Below are 18,301 nucleotides of genomic sequence, written 5' to 3' on the forward strand. Positions count from 1 at the left end.
AAGCGAGTTCTTTAAAAGCTCAGTCCCATAGAACAAAGTGAGAGCCTCCAATTGGTCAGTCCCATAGAGCCAAGTAAGTTTCCTAGTGGTCGGTCCAACAGTGACAAGTGAGCACTTAGCACTGGTTAGTCCCATAGAAGAAATTGAGTTATAAAATTGATTGGTCCCACTGGGTCCCACAGTCCAACAGAGCGAGAGAAGCTTTCCAATTGTTCTTTCCCAAAAAAATCTAGTGATTTCTCCAATTGGTCATTTCTGTAGAAACAAGTAAATTCAAGTCGGTACAAGTTGGTCCCATGGGAGCAAATAAGACCTTCAATTAATCGGCCTCCAATTGATTTCTTCAATTGGTCTTATGATAAAAGTTCAACAAACTGTCAGTCCCAAAGTGACAACTAAGTTTTCGAACTGCTCAGTCTCGAAGAGCTATAACTGAGATTAACTAACAGTTTCCAAAGAATCAGCCTGATAGAGCAAAGAAAGCTCTCCAATTGGTATTATCATAAAGCCTAGTAAGTTATCCAACTGACCAGTTGAATAGAGGCAAGGGAACTCTCCTACCGGTCAGTTGGATATAGCCACAAGAGCTCTACCATTGGACAGTCCCATTGAGGTCAGGAAGCTCCACAAATCCAATCAGTGCCATTTAGCTCTCAATTTGATCAGTGCTCCATCAGTTCTCCAACTGGTCAATCCCATAGACAAGTTATTACTTATGTTGGTTCAGTCCCATGGACAAATGTAAATTCTCTAAATAGTCAGTCCCAATGAGAAAAGGGAGATCTTCAATTGGTCAATCCCATAGTGACAAGTAATGTTTCCAATTGGCCAGTGCCAAAGAGAGTTATAAAATTGATTGGTTCCATGATGACAAATTAAATCTCCTATTAATCAGCTCAATAGAGTGAAGAAAGCTTTCTGAATGGTCTTATCATAAAGCCTAGTAAGTTATCCAATTGATCAGATGTCAGATAGCCAACAGAGACCTCCAACTGACCAGTCCCAGAGAGTTAAGTATGTTCCCATATTGGCCAGTTGAATATAACCATAAGAGCTCTTCCATTGGTCAGTCCTATAGAGGCCAGGGAACTCTACAATTCCAATCAGTGCCATTGATCTTTCCATTTGATCAATTCTCCATGAGTACTCCAACTGGTCAGTTTTTTTTAGATTGGTCAGTCAAACAGAGACACATGACAGCTCTAAATGGTCATTTCCATAGAGAAAAGTGATTTCTCCTATTGGTCAATCTCATAAAAACAATAATTTCTCCAATTGGTCAGTCCCACAGAGACAAGCTAATTGGTCAGTCCAATAGTAAATTCTCCTAATTGATTGGTCTCATAGAGAAAAGGTAGCTTTCCAATTGGCCTGTTCCAAAAAGTCTAGTGAAATTTCCAATTGGTCATAACTATAGATTCAAGTGATATCGGTGGGTCTCATGGGGACAAATGACATCTCCAATTGATCAGTCCCAGAGAGCCAATAGAGTTTTTCTATTGGTCCCATAAAGGCAATATTACTCTTCCACTGGTCAGTCCCAAAGAAGTTGGGACCAGCTATTTAGTCTCATAGAGTTCTAGTCACCTTTTTAGTCCCATGCAGCCATAGCTAAGTGAGTTTTTCTATTGGTCAGTCAGTTCCTTAGAGACAAGTGAGTTCTAACATTATGTTAGCATATTACAGAGGTGCTAGCACTAATAAACCATACAGTAAGATGCTTTTCCTATGCTAGCTCTAAAGTTCTCAGTTCATCAAAGCTGCCCATCTATAAAACCAGACAAAAGTCCGTCCCACAACTAAAAACTCTATAACCATCAGTGAGGGAGAATCTGACAGCTCAGCCGAGACCAGCAGATACAGCTGACTTAAGCAGAAAAGATGCTAACGGACATGAAGCTAACTGTCAATCTCATATATCTGTACATATTTCTCTTATTTCCTGCCTGTCTCTACATTTCCTTCCTCTCTTTCTTCTCTCCCTGTCTTTCTCCTCTTTCCTGCACACTCTTCAGTGTAGGACGTGTGTTGCGGTGTTGCTGGATTTGCGTTTCTTCGCCACATCCAAACATTCACACACTTCAGCAGCAGCTGAATAATTTATCCGGGCTGAAACGGAGAGAATGGGGAGAAATGGGGGAAACTCAGCAGATCTCCAGTCAGATTGTACGTTCCTGAATGAGACGTCAGGAAAAAGGGATAACAACAGACTGCGTTAAGCTTTTTCACATTTTATCATCTTACAACCACAAACTAAAACATAATTTATTGAAATTTTATATTTAAGTGATTGACCAACACAAAGTAGCTCATACTGTAACTGTGAAGTGGAACCAAAATGATGCATGAAGTATTCAGTCCTCTTCAGAAGTCTCTTATTTACCCCCACTGTGAAACATGGTGGTGGCAGCATCATGCTATAGAGATGCTTTTCTTCAGCAGGGACAGAGTTGAGAAGCTGGTCAGAGTTGAAGGATGGAAGACGGATAGAGAGAAAAACAGGGCAATCCTGGAAGAAGAAAACCTGTTGGAGGCTGTAAAAGACTTGAGATCTTCCAGCAAGACGATGACCCTGAACATACAGCCAGAGCTACAAAGGTGGACTATTCTAGTTTATTACACTCTTACCTAACCGGCAGCATTTGATACAGGTGCATTTAAAAAAATTGTAGAATATCATTTAAAAAAGTTTAAAAGTACTTTATGTCAGTAATTCAGTTAAAATGTGAAACTCATATATTATATAGATGTATTAAACACAGAGTGATCTATTTTAAGTGCTTATCTCTTTTATTATTGATGATTATGGATTACAGCCAATGAAAACCCAAAAATCAGTGTTTCAGAAAATGTTAATATTATATAAGACCAATTGGTACTTTTAGCAGTGTGGGCACTGTGCCAAGTCCTGCTGGAAAATGAAATCCGCATCTGTATAAAAGTTGTCAGTAGCAGAGGGAAGAAGCATGAAGTGCTGTAAGATTTTGTGGGAAAACAAAACTGCACTGACTTTAGACTTGATAATAAAACACAGTGGATCAACACCAGCAGATGACAGACATGACTCTCCAAACCATCACTGATCATCAGTACATTTTACATTTCATTTAAAGTAAATGAAGGGATCAGAGTCTGGAGGAAGAGTGGAGAGACACACAGTCCAAACTGCTCGTGGTCTAGTGTGAATGTCACGAATGAGGAGGAGGGATGGACGTAAATGCAGAATATTATATATTATATTTATTAAACAAACAAGATAAATAAAAACAGTAAACAAAACACGGGTAATGCAAAAAACTTACAAAAAACAAGGCTAGGATAATATTAAACTTAAACAAAGACTAAGAAACACAGGCTAAGAAACAAAGACCAACCTGACAAATACACAGCTAGGTAGCACACAAAATACAAAACTGGCATACAGGAGACAAGGATACAAAAGACTCGACACTGAACATTCAAACAGAGGGGCTTAAATACAAGAGGAGAGTGAGAAACACCTGGGCTTGGATGACGAGTGTCCTCACAGGTGAGAACACTAATTGCTAGGGCAGGGCTGGGGCGGAGCTAGGGTGGAGACAGGTACAAAAACACAACAGTAGCACATGGCTGGGAAACACATGACAGGAAAACAGAGGGGAGGAGCACAAGGGACCACATGAGGGAGAAACACAAGACAGACATGGGCTAAACTGTGACAGTGAAGTTTCCACCAATAAGTGACGGTTTAGAGAGACATGTGATCTGCTGGTGTTGACCCACTGTGTTTTATTATCAAGTCTAAAGTCAAAATCTTACAGCACTTCATGGATTTCATTTTCCAGCAGGAATTGGCACACTGCCCACACTGCCAAAGTACCAATTAGTCTTACATAATGTTCTAATGATCTATTTTTCTGAGACAATGATTTTTGGGTTTTTATTGGCTGTAAGCTTCATAATCATCAATAATAAAATAAATAAACGCTTAAAATAGATCACTCTGTGTTTAATACATCTATATAATACAGCTCTGGAAAAAAATAAGAGAGCACCTAAAATGATGATTTTCTTTGATTTTACTAAATTGAAAAGCTCTGGAATATAATCAAGAGGAAGATGGATGATCACAAACCATCAAACCACCAAACTGAACTGCTTGAATTTTTACACCAGGAGTAAAGCAGCATAAAGTTATCCAAAAGCAGTGTGTAAGACTGGTGGAGGAGAACATGATGCCAAGATGCATAAAAACTGTGATTAAACTGATTTCTAAACTCTTAAAACTGTATGAATATGAACTTGTTTTCTTTGCATTATTTGAGGTCTGAAAGCTCTGCATCTTTTTTTTGTTATTTAAGCTATTTCTCATTTTCTGTAAATAAATGCTCTAAATGACTTAAATATTTTTATTTGTAATTTGGGAGAAATGTTGTCTGTAGTTTATAGAATAAAACAACATTGTTAATTTTACTCAAACATAAACCTATAAATAGTAAAATCAGAGAAACTGGTTCAGAAACTGAAGTGCTCTCTTCATTTTTAAGAGCTGTAAATGAGTTTCACATTTTGAACCGAATTACTGAAATAAAGTAAGAAGCGCCTGTAATTTCTGATCAAACTCTGAGAAACTTTATAACTCTGTAGGTAAACCCCCTCGCTCTCGGCTACACTCTGAATAAATGCAGTTTTTGGTGCTTCTTTCTGTGGGGCTGAACTCTGCAGCGTACAGAGCGTCTGGATGGACGGCTGAACCTGAACCTGGAGAACACATTAATCTTTCAGTCGTCACTCAGCGTGATTCTGTAAACACCACACTGCCATTAATCCCCCTCACCTCTATTTCTACCGTGCCCTGCATTATATACACCTCCACACACACACATACTCACCTTCACACACGCACGCAGGACTGTATATAAAAGCTCAGAATTTCGCAGCGCGCTGCCGGAGTGAAGGCTACGGTAATGAGGGATGTCCGGACGCTAATGCTAATGCTAGTCATAGACGTACTGTACGCCCTTGAAGGGGAACCGGGAGGAGCCGGTCCGTAATCCTCAGAGTTATTTATTACACAAATACAACCTCTCATACAAATCAGCCAGGAGCACAGGGCCACTGCAGAGAGTGTGTGTGTGTGTGTGTGCGCGAGTGTGTGTGTTCTGAATATAACTGTACACGGTGATGCACTGAATATTTCATAAGCCGTCCCAAACAGGACTGCAGGCAAAGAGGGCTTATCCTATCAAACACACACACAAACACAAACACACACACACAGCCAACAAGTGAAAAACACAACATTTATACAATTCCACCCAAGAATTGTTAATTGGTCCAGAACCAAAGAGTTTATTAAGTTCTCATTTGACCCGTAGAACAAAAATGTAATGTTTGGTCAAAAGCCAAATATCACCCAATAATCAGATTTCTAATTAAATAATTTTAAAATCAATTAAACAGATTAAACAAAAACTGTATTTTCATACATAGCTGACACTCTAGGATTCTTCCTCACCTCATTGATCATTCTGCGCTGTGCTGTGCTCTTACAGTCACCTTTACAGGACTTTACCACGCCTAGAGAGAGTAGCAGCAACAGTGCTGAACTTTCTCCATTTGTAGAGTGTCTGTCTTACCGTAGACACATGAACATCAAGACTTTTAGAGAGACTTTTTTGTAACCCTTTCCAGCTTCATACAAGTCAACAATTCTTAAGCGTAGGTCTTCTGAGAGCTTGATCTTTTGTGTGAGGCATGATTCATGAAAACAGCAAACCCTCACTGTGTGAATATTAACATGTTGTGTTCAATAAATCCATGCAAACGTATATATATATTTGTGTGGTTTTAGTCTGTGTTAGTCTATTGTTGTGACTTAGATGAAGATCAGAACACATTTAATAACCATTTTTTGCAGAAATCCAAGTATAATCCCAAAGAGTTCACATCATTTTTCTTGCAGCTGTATAATAAACTGTATATATATATGTACAGATATGTGTCTCACGACCCACAGTATAGAAAATAACACTGATTTAAACCGTATTACAGTGACCAGCAGATCTATAGCAAGCCTATTTTCAAGTGCCTGCCCACACACACACACACACACATACACACACACACATACACACACACACAAAACATTAAAATCCATTTGGCTTCTGTTCGATTCAGTGGGCAGAGTGTATCTGGAGAATTGAGTGTTATCTGATCTCACATACAGGCTTGTCTCAGAGGGACACACACACACACACACACACACACACACTACACACACACACACACACACACTACACACACACACACACACACAGTGTTTTTCCATTCCGTTTCTATACATAACGGCTGCGCTATTGCCTATAAAAGCTATTAAAGTGCAGTATACTTTACACTGACTGCAGAACCAGCTCCCACAATCCCACTGCAGCCCTGCTTTTACTGCCTCACTCAGAATTTACTCTTATTTTCATCCTGAATCAGGTTTTTATCCACATCTTTTATTTATTTTTTATTCATTTATTTATTTATCTTGCCTATTATATGTTGCCTTTTAACTGGATTAGTTCTATTTAGCTCTATTATTTCCTTAGATAAATGATCAACTACTGCCACACTACAATGTGTGTCACAATGCTCATCGCTATCTTACACCCCAACAACAGTCTTTTTTCACTCCTTCCTCCTGTCTGGTTTAAACAGCAGCAGAGCTTCTGAATATATCTACACTGATGGGCGTGGTGTTCTGGAAATGAGGTGTGTTCAGGTACATTTCTGGAGTTTTATCTTGTTTATCTTGGTAACAGAAAACACAGGAGCTCCACTGACTGAATACAACCTAGACAGACGCCAACAGTCAGACGTTCATCGCTATCTTGGCGCAGCAGTGCACAAACCCAACTTTCACATCAACAATAAACAGAATAGTAAATAAAATAACATTGCTGTTCCCGTAAATGAGCTGCTGGAGCTCCTTCACAGCGTCAACCAGCAGCTCAGTTTCCTCTGCTGAGAAGAGTTTGTTGAACACGTCCAGGTAGCTGCACCGTTACAATAGCAATCCACCAAATTCAGAGCTCACCTGATCTACTCTTAAAGAGAATGATGAACAAGAGACACTCTGATTGGTTTATTTCACAATACGGCCAAAATTAACTTTTTGCTTTATATTTCGGGCCAAGCAAGGTGTACTTTTCCCGTCGTTACGATAGCAAAGACCCTCAGTCAAAGACCCGCCCTAAATCAAGCTGCATGGTGCACGGTTCACAGCTTGAATATAGATCACTAAAATATTACCTGTATTGGCCATGAATTCCTGGGGATGCACTAATATAACATTTTGTAAAATGTATGAATTAAATAAATTAGTTTTGTCCTGCTTTGGAAAGAAAAAAAATATTAAAATATTATATTAGTAAAATATATTTGAATATGTTTTAATCAAAAAGAAAATTGAACTGGCATAATATAAAAACATACTATCATATTTATAAAATCTGAGTGAATAAAAAATGTTGACTTTTTAACCAATCAGAGCAGTGGAATCTAACAACAAAACTATCTACTATCTAGTGGGCGGGGTTTAAGCACAACACTAAATTAAACACCTCTGAGACCAATCTTTATAGGTAAACTAATAATTAAAAATCAATATAGAACTGCAGAACAAAATATCATACGATACCAAATTTAGGCAAAAAAAAATATATATAAAAAAAAGTACGCAATCAGAATTTTAAGAATCAAAAGGGAAAAGTGTATGTTGCAAAGTCAAAATAGAAAAAAATATATCAAATATATTTTTTAAAAGATATTTTATTACTTTATTTCTCTTTGCAGTTATTTCAAATTATTTCATTTAGAATTTTTAAATTTGTTTTAATTTTTGTGTTTTTGTGGATTTTCTGTGGATTTTGCTGCTAAAGAATTTGTTGTGTTTCTAAGTTTTGGCACAGTTTTCATGGGTGGGTGGGGCTTAGAAGAAGGCGATATCCTTGAATCTCCATTGGTCATCTGAAAACCTCCGCCAGCTTCAGGCTCTCTTCCAAACCTGGATGAGCAAACGGGTTCCAGTCCACAGCAGCGAAATACACTTTTCCAATTAAATTTCAAACAAACTTTATATTTAATATTTTATCATATTTCTTTTCTAAGTAAGAGTTTCACTGCATTAAAAAGTTTACGTTAGTGAGCTGTGGTAAATATCCATGCTTAAAATATAGAAAATATATTTAGTATATTTAGTAACAAAGTATATTTAGAAATATAGGTACCACTTTAAAATAAGACTAATAAGACTTCCTTTATAAAGGGTTTATAAATGGTTTGAAATGAGTTTATTATTGGTTACTAATTAGGTTGCAAATGCCTTAAAAATCATTAATAATCAGTTATAACACAGTTATAACGTAGAAAGGGCAACAATATAGAATATACAATAGGCTGTGGGTTCACTATTTGACAAACAACAGGTTATTGTTGCCCTTTCTATGTTATAACTGTGTTATAACTGATTATTAATGATTTTTACAGCATTTCCAACCTAATTAGTAACCATTAATAAACTAATTGTAAAACATAAATAAACCCTTTATAAAGCTAGTCTTATTTTAAAGTGGTACCTATATTTCCAAATATACTTTGTTACTAAATATGCTAAATATATTTTCCATACTTTAAGCATGGATATTTACCACAGCTCACTAATGTAAACTTTTTAATGGAGTGAAAACCTTACTTAGAGAAGAAATATAATATAATATTAAACATAAGTGGTACCAAAATATATATTTGCTATATTTTTTTCCTTTTGATTCTTAAAGCATTTAATTTTTTTGCGTAAAACTTTTGGCACAAAATTCATTCCTCACTAATGCTGTTTTGAGGCTGAATGCAATCAAATTCTTCTCACAGCAAGTTAGCAACTAGCCGTTCAGCTAGTGTAAGCCCTTCCCAGAGAGAATTAAAGGTTATAACTGCAGTAAAAGAGGACGGACTCCGGAAGAAGCGCTGGAGGAGCAGCTGTCTGCAGAGCTTTGTACGTATAATTTATGAGGCTCATATTAATAGATGTTTTTAACAGAATGCAAAGCAGGCCGTGTCCGTTTAATGAGCGCCGACTGCACCCCATCAGCCTAATAAAATATAATCAAAGAGCACTGTACCGTGTGTGCTTTATTAGAGAGATAAAACAGCTACGGAATAATAAGAGAACGAAAAAAAAACCCGGAAAAGAATAAAGGGGGGAAAGTGTCACTCAAGGCCGCATCATTTGTTCTCTTTCACTGCGCCTGGTTTCACTCTGCTGAGTGTTTTGTGTGTTGTGTTTATAATATGTAACACAGAACTGAATGTCAGTGTCAAAAAAGGCTTTGATTACAACTTGTTATGGATGATACCATCTTTATAATGCAAATGAGGTGTTCCTTAGTGGTCTTTTTCACTGTGAGTGCTATTTATTTATTTAAACACTGAAAACTTTACCACTGATACTCATGCTAAATATCCGAAATACCTTTTAAACCAATCAAAGAGTTGGATTTCTCATAATTTTTCAATAAACACTTTCTGTATACAAAATCCTGGGAAATATATGTCTATAAACATTTAAACAAACACCTGTGTGAACTAGAATAGTTCATAAACACTCTCATTACAGACTAGTATATGTTAAAATAGGAGATATTAGTGTAGAACACCCATATAAATACTTCTACCCACTAGAATAAGAACTATTAGTCTATAAACACCTTAATAAACACTCCTATACTCTTAAGTAGGAGATATTAGTCCATAAACACCCTTGTTATACACTACTATAGACTAGAATAGGAGATATTAGTCTATAAACACCCTCAATAAACACTCCTATACACTAGAATAGGAGATATTAGTCTATAAACACCCTCAATAAACACTCCTATACACTAGAATAGGAGATATTAGTCTGTAAACACCCTCAATAAACACTCCTATACACTAGAATAGGAGATATTAGTCTATAAACACCCTCAATAAACACTCCTATACACTAGAATAGGAGATATTAGTCTATAAACACCCTCAATAAACACTCCTATACACTAGAATAGGAGATATTAGTCTATAAACACCCTCAATAAACACTCCTATACACTAGAATAGGAGATATTAGTCTATAAACACCCTCAATAAACACTCCTATACACTAGAATAGGAGATATTAGTCTATAAACACCCTCAATAAACACTCCTATACACTAGAATAGGAGATATTAGTCTATAAACACCCTTAATAAACACTCCTATACACTAGAATAGGAGATATTAATCTATAAACACCCTTAATAAACACTCCTATACACTAGAATAGGAGATATTAATCTATAAACACCCTCAATAAACATTCCTATACACTAGAATAGGAGATATTAGTCTGTAAACACCCTCAATAAACACTCCTATACACTAGAATAGGAGATATTAGTCTATAAACACCCTCAATAAACACTCCTATACACTAGAATAGGAGATATTAGTCTATAAACACCCTCAATAAACACTCCTATACACTAGAATAGGAGATATTAGTCTATAAACACCCTTAATAAACACTCCTATACACTAGAATAGGAGATATTAATCTATAAACACCCTCAATAAACATTCCTATACACTAGAATAGGAGATATTAGTCCATAAACGCCCTCGTTACACACTATTATAGACTAGAATAGGAGATATTAGTCTGTAAACACCCTCAATAAACACTCCTACACATTATAATAGGAGTTATTAGCTTATAAACACCCTCAATGAACAGTTCTATACACTAGATAAATAATTTTATGCTTGAGAATCTGATATTAGTCTTTAAACGCCTCAATAAACACTTCTATACACTAGAATAGGAGATATTAGTCTATAAAAACTCTCAATAAACACTCTTAATAATACTCTTTAGGTTGTGCATGAAACTGATTTATTTCTGACTGCTGGTTATTGATAAAGGTAATTAATCGATATGATACGATTAAATTAAGTATTTTATCGAGGTTTATTGATATATCGTGAGTTTCTCAGCTGACGGATTGAGAAAGCCGGGGTCTGAGGAAGTAGCACTGCTGAGTCGCCTGAGGGAGTCCATTAGCTTGGCGATGGGATCTGATTACTGCGGGGATTCGGTCACTTTGGCCTGCCAGGTCGCATTTACACTGTCACTTTGACCTGTCAGGTCACATTTCACCCACCGCTGCAGACCTGCAGTACGGACAGGTGCACCGCTGCTGCATCCAGCGTCCAGGAGATACCTGATCTACACCTAATCCTTTATAACCATCTGAATAATAATCAAATAACTGATACAGCAGCTCAGCTCGAGAAATCAAACCATGCTCCACTCGCTGTCTGCTGTCTGTGATGCTAGAAATCATCAGTCTACAGAGCTTTACGTGTTTAAACCACCAATAAACCAAAAGAGCTTCAATCTGTGCTTTTAAACCGGTTTAAATCAGATTCAGACCAAGCATCTGATCTTCAAACCAATGAAGATAAAAAAGACAAGAAGTTTATCCTCTAGTCTAGTAAGTCTGAAACTATAAAACAATGTACCACCCATGATCAACCAAAACTAAAAAATACCCACTTTGCAACTGCAAATTATTGATAATTGTGTTATTTTGTAAATACTGAGATGTGGACTATTTACATGTGAACTAGACCCAGATTGAATTGGAGGCTTAACCAGCTGGACTGGTTCAACTAAGTGAATTTAAGATAAACTGGATTCAGTGTGTGAACTCGTGTGAAACTAGAGTGAACTAAACTCAGATGGAACTCAACTCAGACTGAACTGAACTCCGATTAAACTCAATAAAACTAAAATTCAGTCAGACTAAATTTAATGACCATTTAACCATCGACTCAGAATAGACTAAACTTTTATCCAAGTGGATTCAGACCAAACCTGATGTGAACTGGAAGTTTAATCAACTTGAATCAGAGAGAACTGGACTAATTGAACTTAAATCTGAGAGAAATAGAATCAGAATTAACTGGATTTTTAATCAGTTGAATTCAGAGTTAACTAGTTAGCACTTCAGAGTTAGCACTTTTTCACCAAAATTACTCATTCATTCTGGCTTAGTGAACCAGTTCAGTCTAAGTTCAATTGATTGAAAGTTCAGTTCATTTTTAGTTTTAGTGGAACCGTCAAAAAAAAAAAAAATCACTTCATATGTCATCAACAGAGTGCGCTGCACAGCGACCTAGTATTCTGTAGTTCCCACTGCGAACGAACGTTATTTATTGTTCTGGAAGCTACTTTTATTGGTGTAAACGCTGCAAACCAGCTCAAAATTTGGTTCTCGAACCAGAATGGTGCCGATTCCACATTGGGCACATTGGAGTGGTTTACACTAAACCCAAGTGAACTAGATATTCAACCAACTGAATTTTGAACTGGTCATAAGTTGAACTGGATTTAAAATTAACTGGACATTAAATCAAATGAATTCTGGAAATGAAAATGGATGTTTAACCAACTCAACTCAGACTAAACTAGACTCAGAGTGAACTTGAATCAGCGTGAACTAGACTTAAAGTGAACTTAAATCAGAGTGAACTAGACTCACAGTAAGACTCAAACTAGACACTAAACTAGAGTGAACTTGACTCAAAATGAACTTGAATCAGAATGAACTTGGCTTAAGTTTAACCTGGACTCATAATGAACTCGACATTCAATCAACTGAACTCAAAGTGAACTTGACTCAAACTGAATTGAACTGATTTAGAGTGAACACAAGTGAACTGGACATTCAACCAGCTGGAGAGTGATCTGGACTTAGAGTGAACTTGATGCAGAGTGTCCTGGATCTTCCACCAATAAGACTGGATTTAACTGAACTGGACATTCAATCAAATGAACTCAGACTGAAACTGGATGTTCAACCAACTCAAGACACTCAAACTAAACTGGACTTAGACTTGACAAATCAAAACTGAACTTCAACCAAACCAGATTCAGACTTAAACATGAAGTGAAATTGGCTTTCAACCAAGAGCATTCACACTAAACCAGTACATGAACTGGAAATCCAACCAACTACACTCAGACTGAACTAGACTCAACACAAGCTACACCTATAACAGACTTGCTCCAGGTTTAAACATGAGTTTAACTGGAAGTGGATCCAGTTGGGCCCAGTGTAAACTGCCCTTAGACTGAACTGGATTATTCGTCTCTTGCCCCCCAGCGTGACCCCGCCCCCTGTCCCCTCGGAGACTCACCAGGGGTCGAACTCGTGGATGACGCTCTCGAAGCGGATGACGGCGAAGAGTCTGGAGCTGAAGCCGGCGAGCCAGGCCAGAACCAGGATAGTGATGGAGAGCAGAGAGCGCCACCCGGCGGGCTGAGAGAGACCACCCGCCAGCGCCCCCTGCCGCCCGGAGCCGGCCTTACCGTTACTCTCCACCATCCTCACCATCCACACTCTCACTCTACCTCTCTATCTCTCTATCTGTATATCTCCTATTGTATATATCTATCTGTCAGTCTCTCTTCTTCTGTATCTTTCTCTCTCTCTCTCTCTCTTTCTCTGTACTTCTCTGTCTCCCCCTCTCTCAGCCTGTCTCTCTCTCCCTGTGTATCTCTCTCTCCCAATCTTAGTCTTTCCCTCTATTCTCTCTCCTCTCTCTCACTATCTATACTTCTCTCTCTCAGGCTCTTTCTCTCACTGTGTATATCTCTCTCTCTTTCTCTCTCTTTTTCTCTCTCTTTACCTTTCTCTTTATCTCTATATCTTTAACTCTCTCAATCTCTCTCTCTCTCTCTCTCTCTCTTCTTCTCTTAGGGTCTCTGTCTCGCTTTACCGCTCTCTCTCTCTCTCTTTACCTCTGTCTCTTCCTCTCTCAGGGTCTCTCTCTCTCTCTCTCTCTCTCTCTCTCTCTCTCTCTCTCTGTATCTCTCCCTCTCTTTACCTCTATCTCTTCCTCTCTCAGTCTCTCTCTCTCTCTCCTGTGCGCGCGCTTTATTAATCCGTCCGTATGGACCGGTCCGGACGCGTAACGCTCCTCGGTCCGTCTCGAGCCATCAGCGCTGGCTGTGTGCGCGTGAGAGCGCGTGAGCGTGCGGACGGAGCGCGAGCGAGAGCGAGAGAGGCAGTGTGTGAAGCTGCCTGGCAAAGATAAGGAGGCGGGTGCAGCATCACCCTGCCAGCGCCAACCAGCCAATCAGATCAGGAGGAGAGCAGAGTGGGCGTGTCCTTAGTGCAGCTGCACACACAGCAGTAAGAGACTTATTATTTCAGAATTTTAGTTCATAAAAATTACCATAATCATAATTTCACATGTAGGCATACACTATTTCTACTATGCATCCACTACTGACACAGGTATGCAAACACACACACACACACATACACACACACAGCTTCTGACCAACAATCATTAAACTACACTGACATACCAAACATCAGTTGATGCAGTGTTGGGTAATTATTGTGACCGGCAGCATCTGGCTAGAATTGTCCATGTAGCAACACCATAACAACAATGTACAATACCACACTAACTAAGTAACACAAAACAGCATATGTACTTATCAACTTCAATGCAGCCACTTGTGGTACCATAACAACAACTCAGCAACACCATAGTAACCACATGGTAATGCTATACGCAACCACTTAGCAACAAAACAGCAAGCATCTGAGAATCATAGCAACCACCTACGAAGCATTTAGCATTGCTATAAGACCCACCTGTTATACTGTAAGGACCACTCAACAACCACCTAGCAATACCATAGGAACTGCCAAAGCAATTACTAATTGACCACGCAGCAAACATCTAGGACACCATAGCAACCACTTAGCAACCCCACAGCAACCACTTAAAGCAACACTAAAGGAACAACCTGGGACACAACATCAACCATTTCTCAAAGCACCTTGAAACACCATAGCTACCAGATGCAAATGTCATTAAAAACACCTTGAATACCATATTGTCACTATCCAATGAAAAACAAGTATCTCAAAAACAAATTGTTGGTGCACGTCTTGCTGGAGCATCTGTGACCAAGACAGCAAGTCTTTGTGATGTATCAAGAGCCACGGTATCCAGGGTAATGTCAGCATACCACCAAGAAGAACCAACCACATCCAACAGGATTAACTGTGGAAGCTGTAAGAGGAAGCTGTCTGAAAGAGATGTTCGGGTGCTAACCCGGATTGTATCCAAAAAACATAAAACCACGGCTGATCAAATCACCCAGAATTCAATGTGCACCTCAACTCTCCTGTTTCCACCAGAACTGTCCGTCACCACAATCAATTATTGTGCTCTAAAACCAGGTGTTTCAGTTTCATTCTCCAACCCCTGGATATAATAACATTAGGCTCATTAGCTGTTCATCCCTTCTCCATAACTCAGCTAGAACTGATTCAGATCACTGAAAGAGCTGGGAGTGCTGGACTGGGTTCAGACTGCGGGTTCTGGAGTGATCTGGTGGAGAGTTTGTCTCCAGGCCGGAACTGGACGAGCCGTTTTAATCTGGATCCGTGTGCTAATTATAAAAGATGTGCTGTGAAAGCGCAGCTCGGTGTGAATAATGAGAATGTATTAGCCTACTTTACTTCCCCCAAACAAACGCTGAAATAATCAAGACGGATCTCCCGGCGTTGCTCGCAATAACCCACTGCCCGCTGACGCTCCTTAAAAATTCACCAAGATTAATGTAGTTTCATACGGTTTAAATAAAACCAACCCGAGACCAGGAACACTGTGCTACTGTTCCTCAGCCCAGAGAGGCCATTACTGTTCCTGATCCTGTTCCAGATCCAGAACCAAAACCCTTCATCACACTGAGGATCTTTTTCCATTTTAATTCTGAACCGAATGAGAGAGCACTTAAAAATGATGAGTTTCTTTGATTTTACCAAATTGAAAACCTCTGGAATATAATCAAGAGGAAGATGGATGATCACAAACCATCAAACCACCAAACTGAACTGCTTGAATTTTTGCACCAAGAGTAAAGCAGCATAAAGTTATCCAAAAGCAGTGTGTAAGACTGGTGGAGGAGAACATGATGCCAAGATTCATGAAAAAACTGTGATTAAAGTTATTCCACCAAATATTGATTTCTGACTCTTAAAACTTTATGAATATGAACTTGTTTTCTTTGCGTTATTTGAGGTCTGTTTTTTTTGTTCTCAAGTTTTGCTCATTTTCTGTAAATAAATGCTCTAAATTACAATATTTTTATTTGTAATTTGGGAGAAATGTTGTCTGTAGTTTATAGAATAAAACAACAATGTTTATTTTACTCAAATATAAACCTATAAACAGCAAAATCAGAGAAACTGATTCAGAAACTGAAGTGAGCTCTTTATTTTTTTAAAAGCCTGCCCACTGCATTCGAAAAATACTTGAAGTAAAGCATGAAAACATCCCAGCAAATTATTGTAAAATTGAAAAAAAAAATATATATATATATAAAAGTTATATGGAATAAAAATAACCAATGTTAAACAATGCATTACACTGCAATGAAGATACAAAATACAGTTGGTGGAGAATGATGGTGTTTGTTGGTGGAGAACGGTGGTGTTTGTTGGTAAAGAATGCTGGTGTTTGTTGGTAGAGATTGGTGGTGTTTGTTGGTGGAGAATGGTGGTGTTTGTTGGTAAAGAAAGGCGGTGTTTGTTGGCAGAGATTGGTGGTGTTTGTTGGTGGAGAATGGTGGTGTTTGTTGGTAAAGAATGGTGGTGTTTGTTGGCAGAGATTGGTGGTGTTTGTTGGTGGAGAATGATGGTGTTTGTTGGTGGAGAATGGTGGTGTTTGTTGGTAAAGAATGGCGGTGTTTTTTGGCAGAGATTGGTGGTGTTTGTTGGTGGAGAATGGTGGTGTTTGTTGGTAAAGAATGCTGGTGTTTGTTGGCAGAGATTGGTGGTGTTTGTTGGTAGACAATGATGGTGTTTGTTGGTAGAGAATGATGGTGTTTGTTGGTGGATAATGATGGTGATGGTGAAGAATGTGTTGCTGGGGAATTATGGTGTTTTTTGTTGGAGAATGGTGGTGTTTGTTGGTGGAGAATGATGGTGTTTGTTGGTGGAGAAAGATGGTGTTTGTTGGTGGAGAAAGATGGTGTTTGTTGGTGGAGAATGATGGTGTTTGTTGGTGGAGAAAGATGGTGTTTGTTGGTGGAGAATTATGGTGTTTGTTGGTGGAGAAAGATGGTGTTCGTTGGTAGAGACTGATGGTGTTTGTTGGTAGAGACTGATAGTGTTTGTGGGTAGAGAATGGTGGTGTTTGTTGGTAGTGAATTATGGTGTTTGTTGGTGGAGAATGATGGTGTTTGTTGGTGGAGAAAGATGGTGTTTGTTTTTGGAGAATTATGGTGTTTGTTGGTGGAGAAAGATGGTGTTTGTTGGTAGAGACTGATAGTGTTTGTGGGTAGAGAATGGTGGTGTTTGTTGGTAGAGACTGATAGTGTTTGTGGGTAGAGAATGGTGGTGTTTGTTGGTAGTGAATTATGGTGTTTGTTGGTGGAGAATGATGGTGTTTGTTGGTGGAGAAAGATTGTGTTTGTTGGTGGAGAATGATGGTGATTGTTGGTGGAGAAAGATGGTGTTTGTGGGTAGAGACTGGTGGTGTTTGTTAGTAGAGACTGGTGGTGTTTGTTGGTAGAGACTGGTGGTGTTTGTTAGTAGAGATTGGTGGTATTTGTTGGTAGAGATGGATGGTGTTTGTGGGTAGAGAATGATGGTGTTTGTTGGTGGAGAAAGAGGGGTTTTTTTGGTAGAGACTGGTGGTGTTTGTTGGTAGAGACTGGTGGTGTTTGTTAGTAGAGATTGGTGGTATTTGTTGGTAGAGAATGATGGTGTTTGTGGGTAGAGAATGATGGTGTTTGTTGGTGGAGAAAGAGGGTTTTATTTGGTAGAGACTGGTGGTGTTTGTTGGTAGAGACTGATGGTGTTTGGTTAAGAATGATGATGAGAAAATTAAACTAAACTAAATTTAAACTAAATTCATGTGATTGTTATGTTTTCTGGACTGAATCTTCAGGTGCTCTTTTTTAATCTTGATTATTGATTCTTTGAACAGTACTGTAGGATTAAAGTGACGTTATATTTCAGATATATTGCTGTGAAATGGAGAGTATGTACAGTAAATCAGTGAGAGTGTTGAAGGGTATTTTAGTCAGGATTTTGCAGCTGTTGGAGAGGCTGAGATGCTGCAGTAGCTCTGAGATCAGAGCTTTGATCTGTAACTGGGAGAGCTCATAAAATCTGCTCACACTAATGCAGAGAGTCCTGATCCAGTCCTGAGGGAA

The 18,301-nt window shown here is 38.5% G+C and overlaps 1 protein-coding gene across 1 annotated transcript in view; it reads right to left on the minus strand.

Annotated features, from left to right (window-relative positions):
• Nucleotides 1-14,101, minus strand: part of LOC125790043 (dolichyl-diphosphooligosaccharide--protein glycosyltransferase subunit STT3B-like) — a 180,810-nt gene extending 166,709 nt beyond the window's left edge. Inside the window, exon 1 of the mRNA XM_049473139.1 lies at nucleotides 13,252-14,101. Coding sequence (XP_049329096.1) covers nucleotides 13,252-13,448 — 197 coding nt within the window. The 5' untranslated portion in view covers nucleotides 13,449-14,101. The remainder of the gene's footprint in view (nucleotides 1-13,251) is intronic.
• Nucleotides 14,102-18,301: the final 4,200 nt, after the last annotated feature.

The sequence above is a fragment of the Astyanax mexicanus genome, unplaced genomic scaffold, assembly GCF_023375975.1.
Source record: "Astyanax mexicanus isolate ESR-SI-001 unplaced genomic scaffold, AstMex3_surface scaffold_34, whole genome shotgun sequence".
Taxonomy (NCBI): domain Eukaryota; kingdom Metazoa; phylum Chordata; class Actinopteri; order Characiformes; family Acestrorhamphidae; genus Astyanax; species Astyanax mexicanus.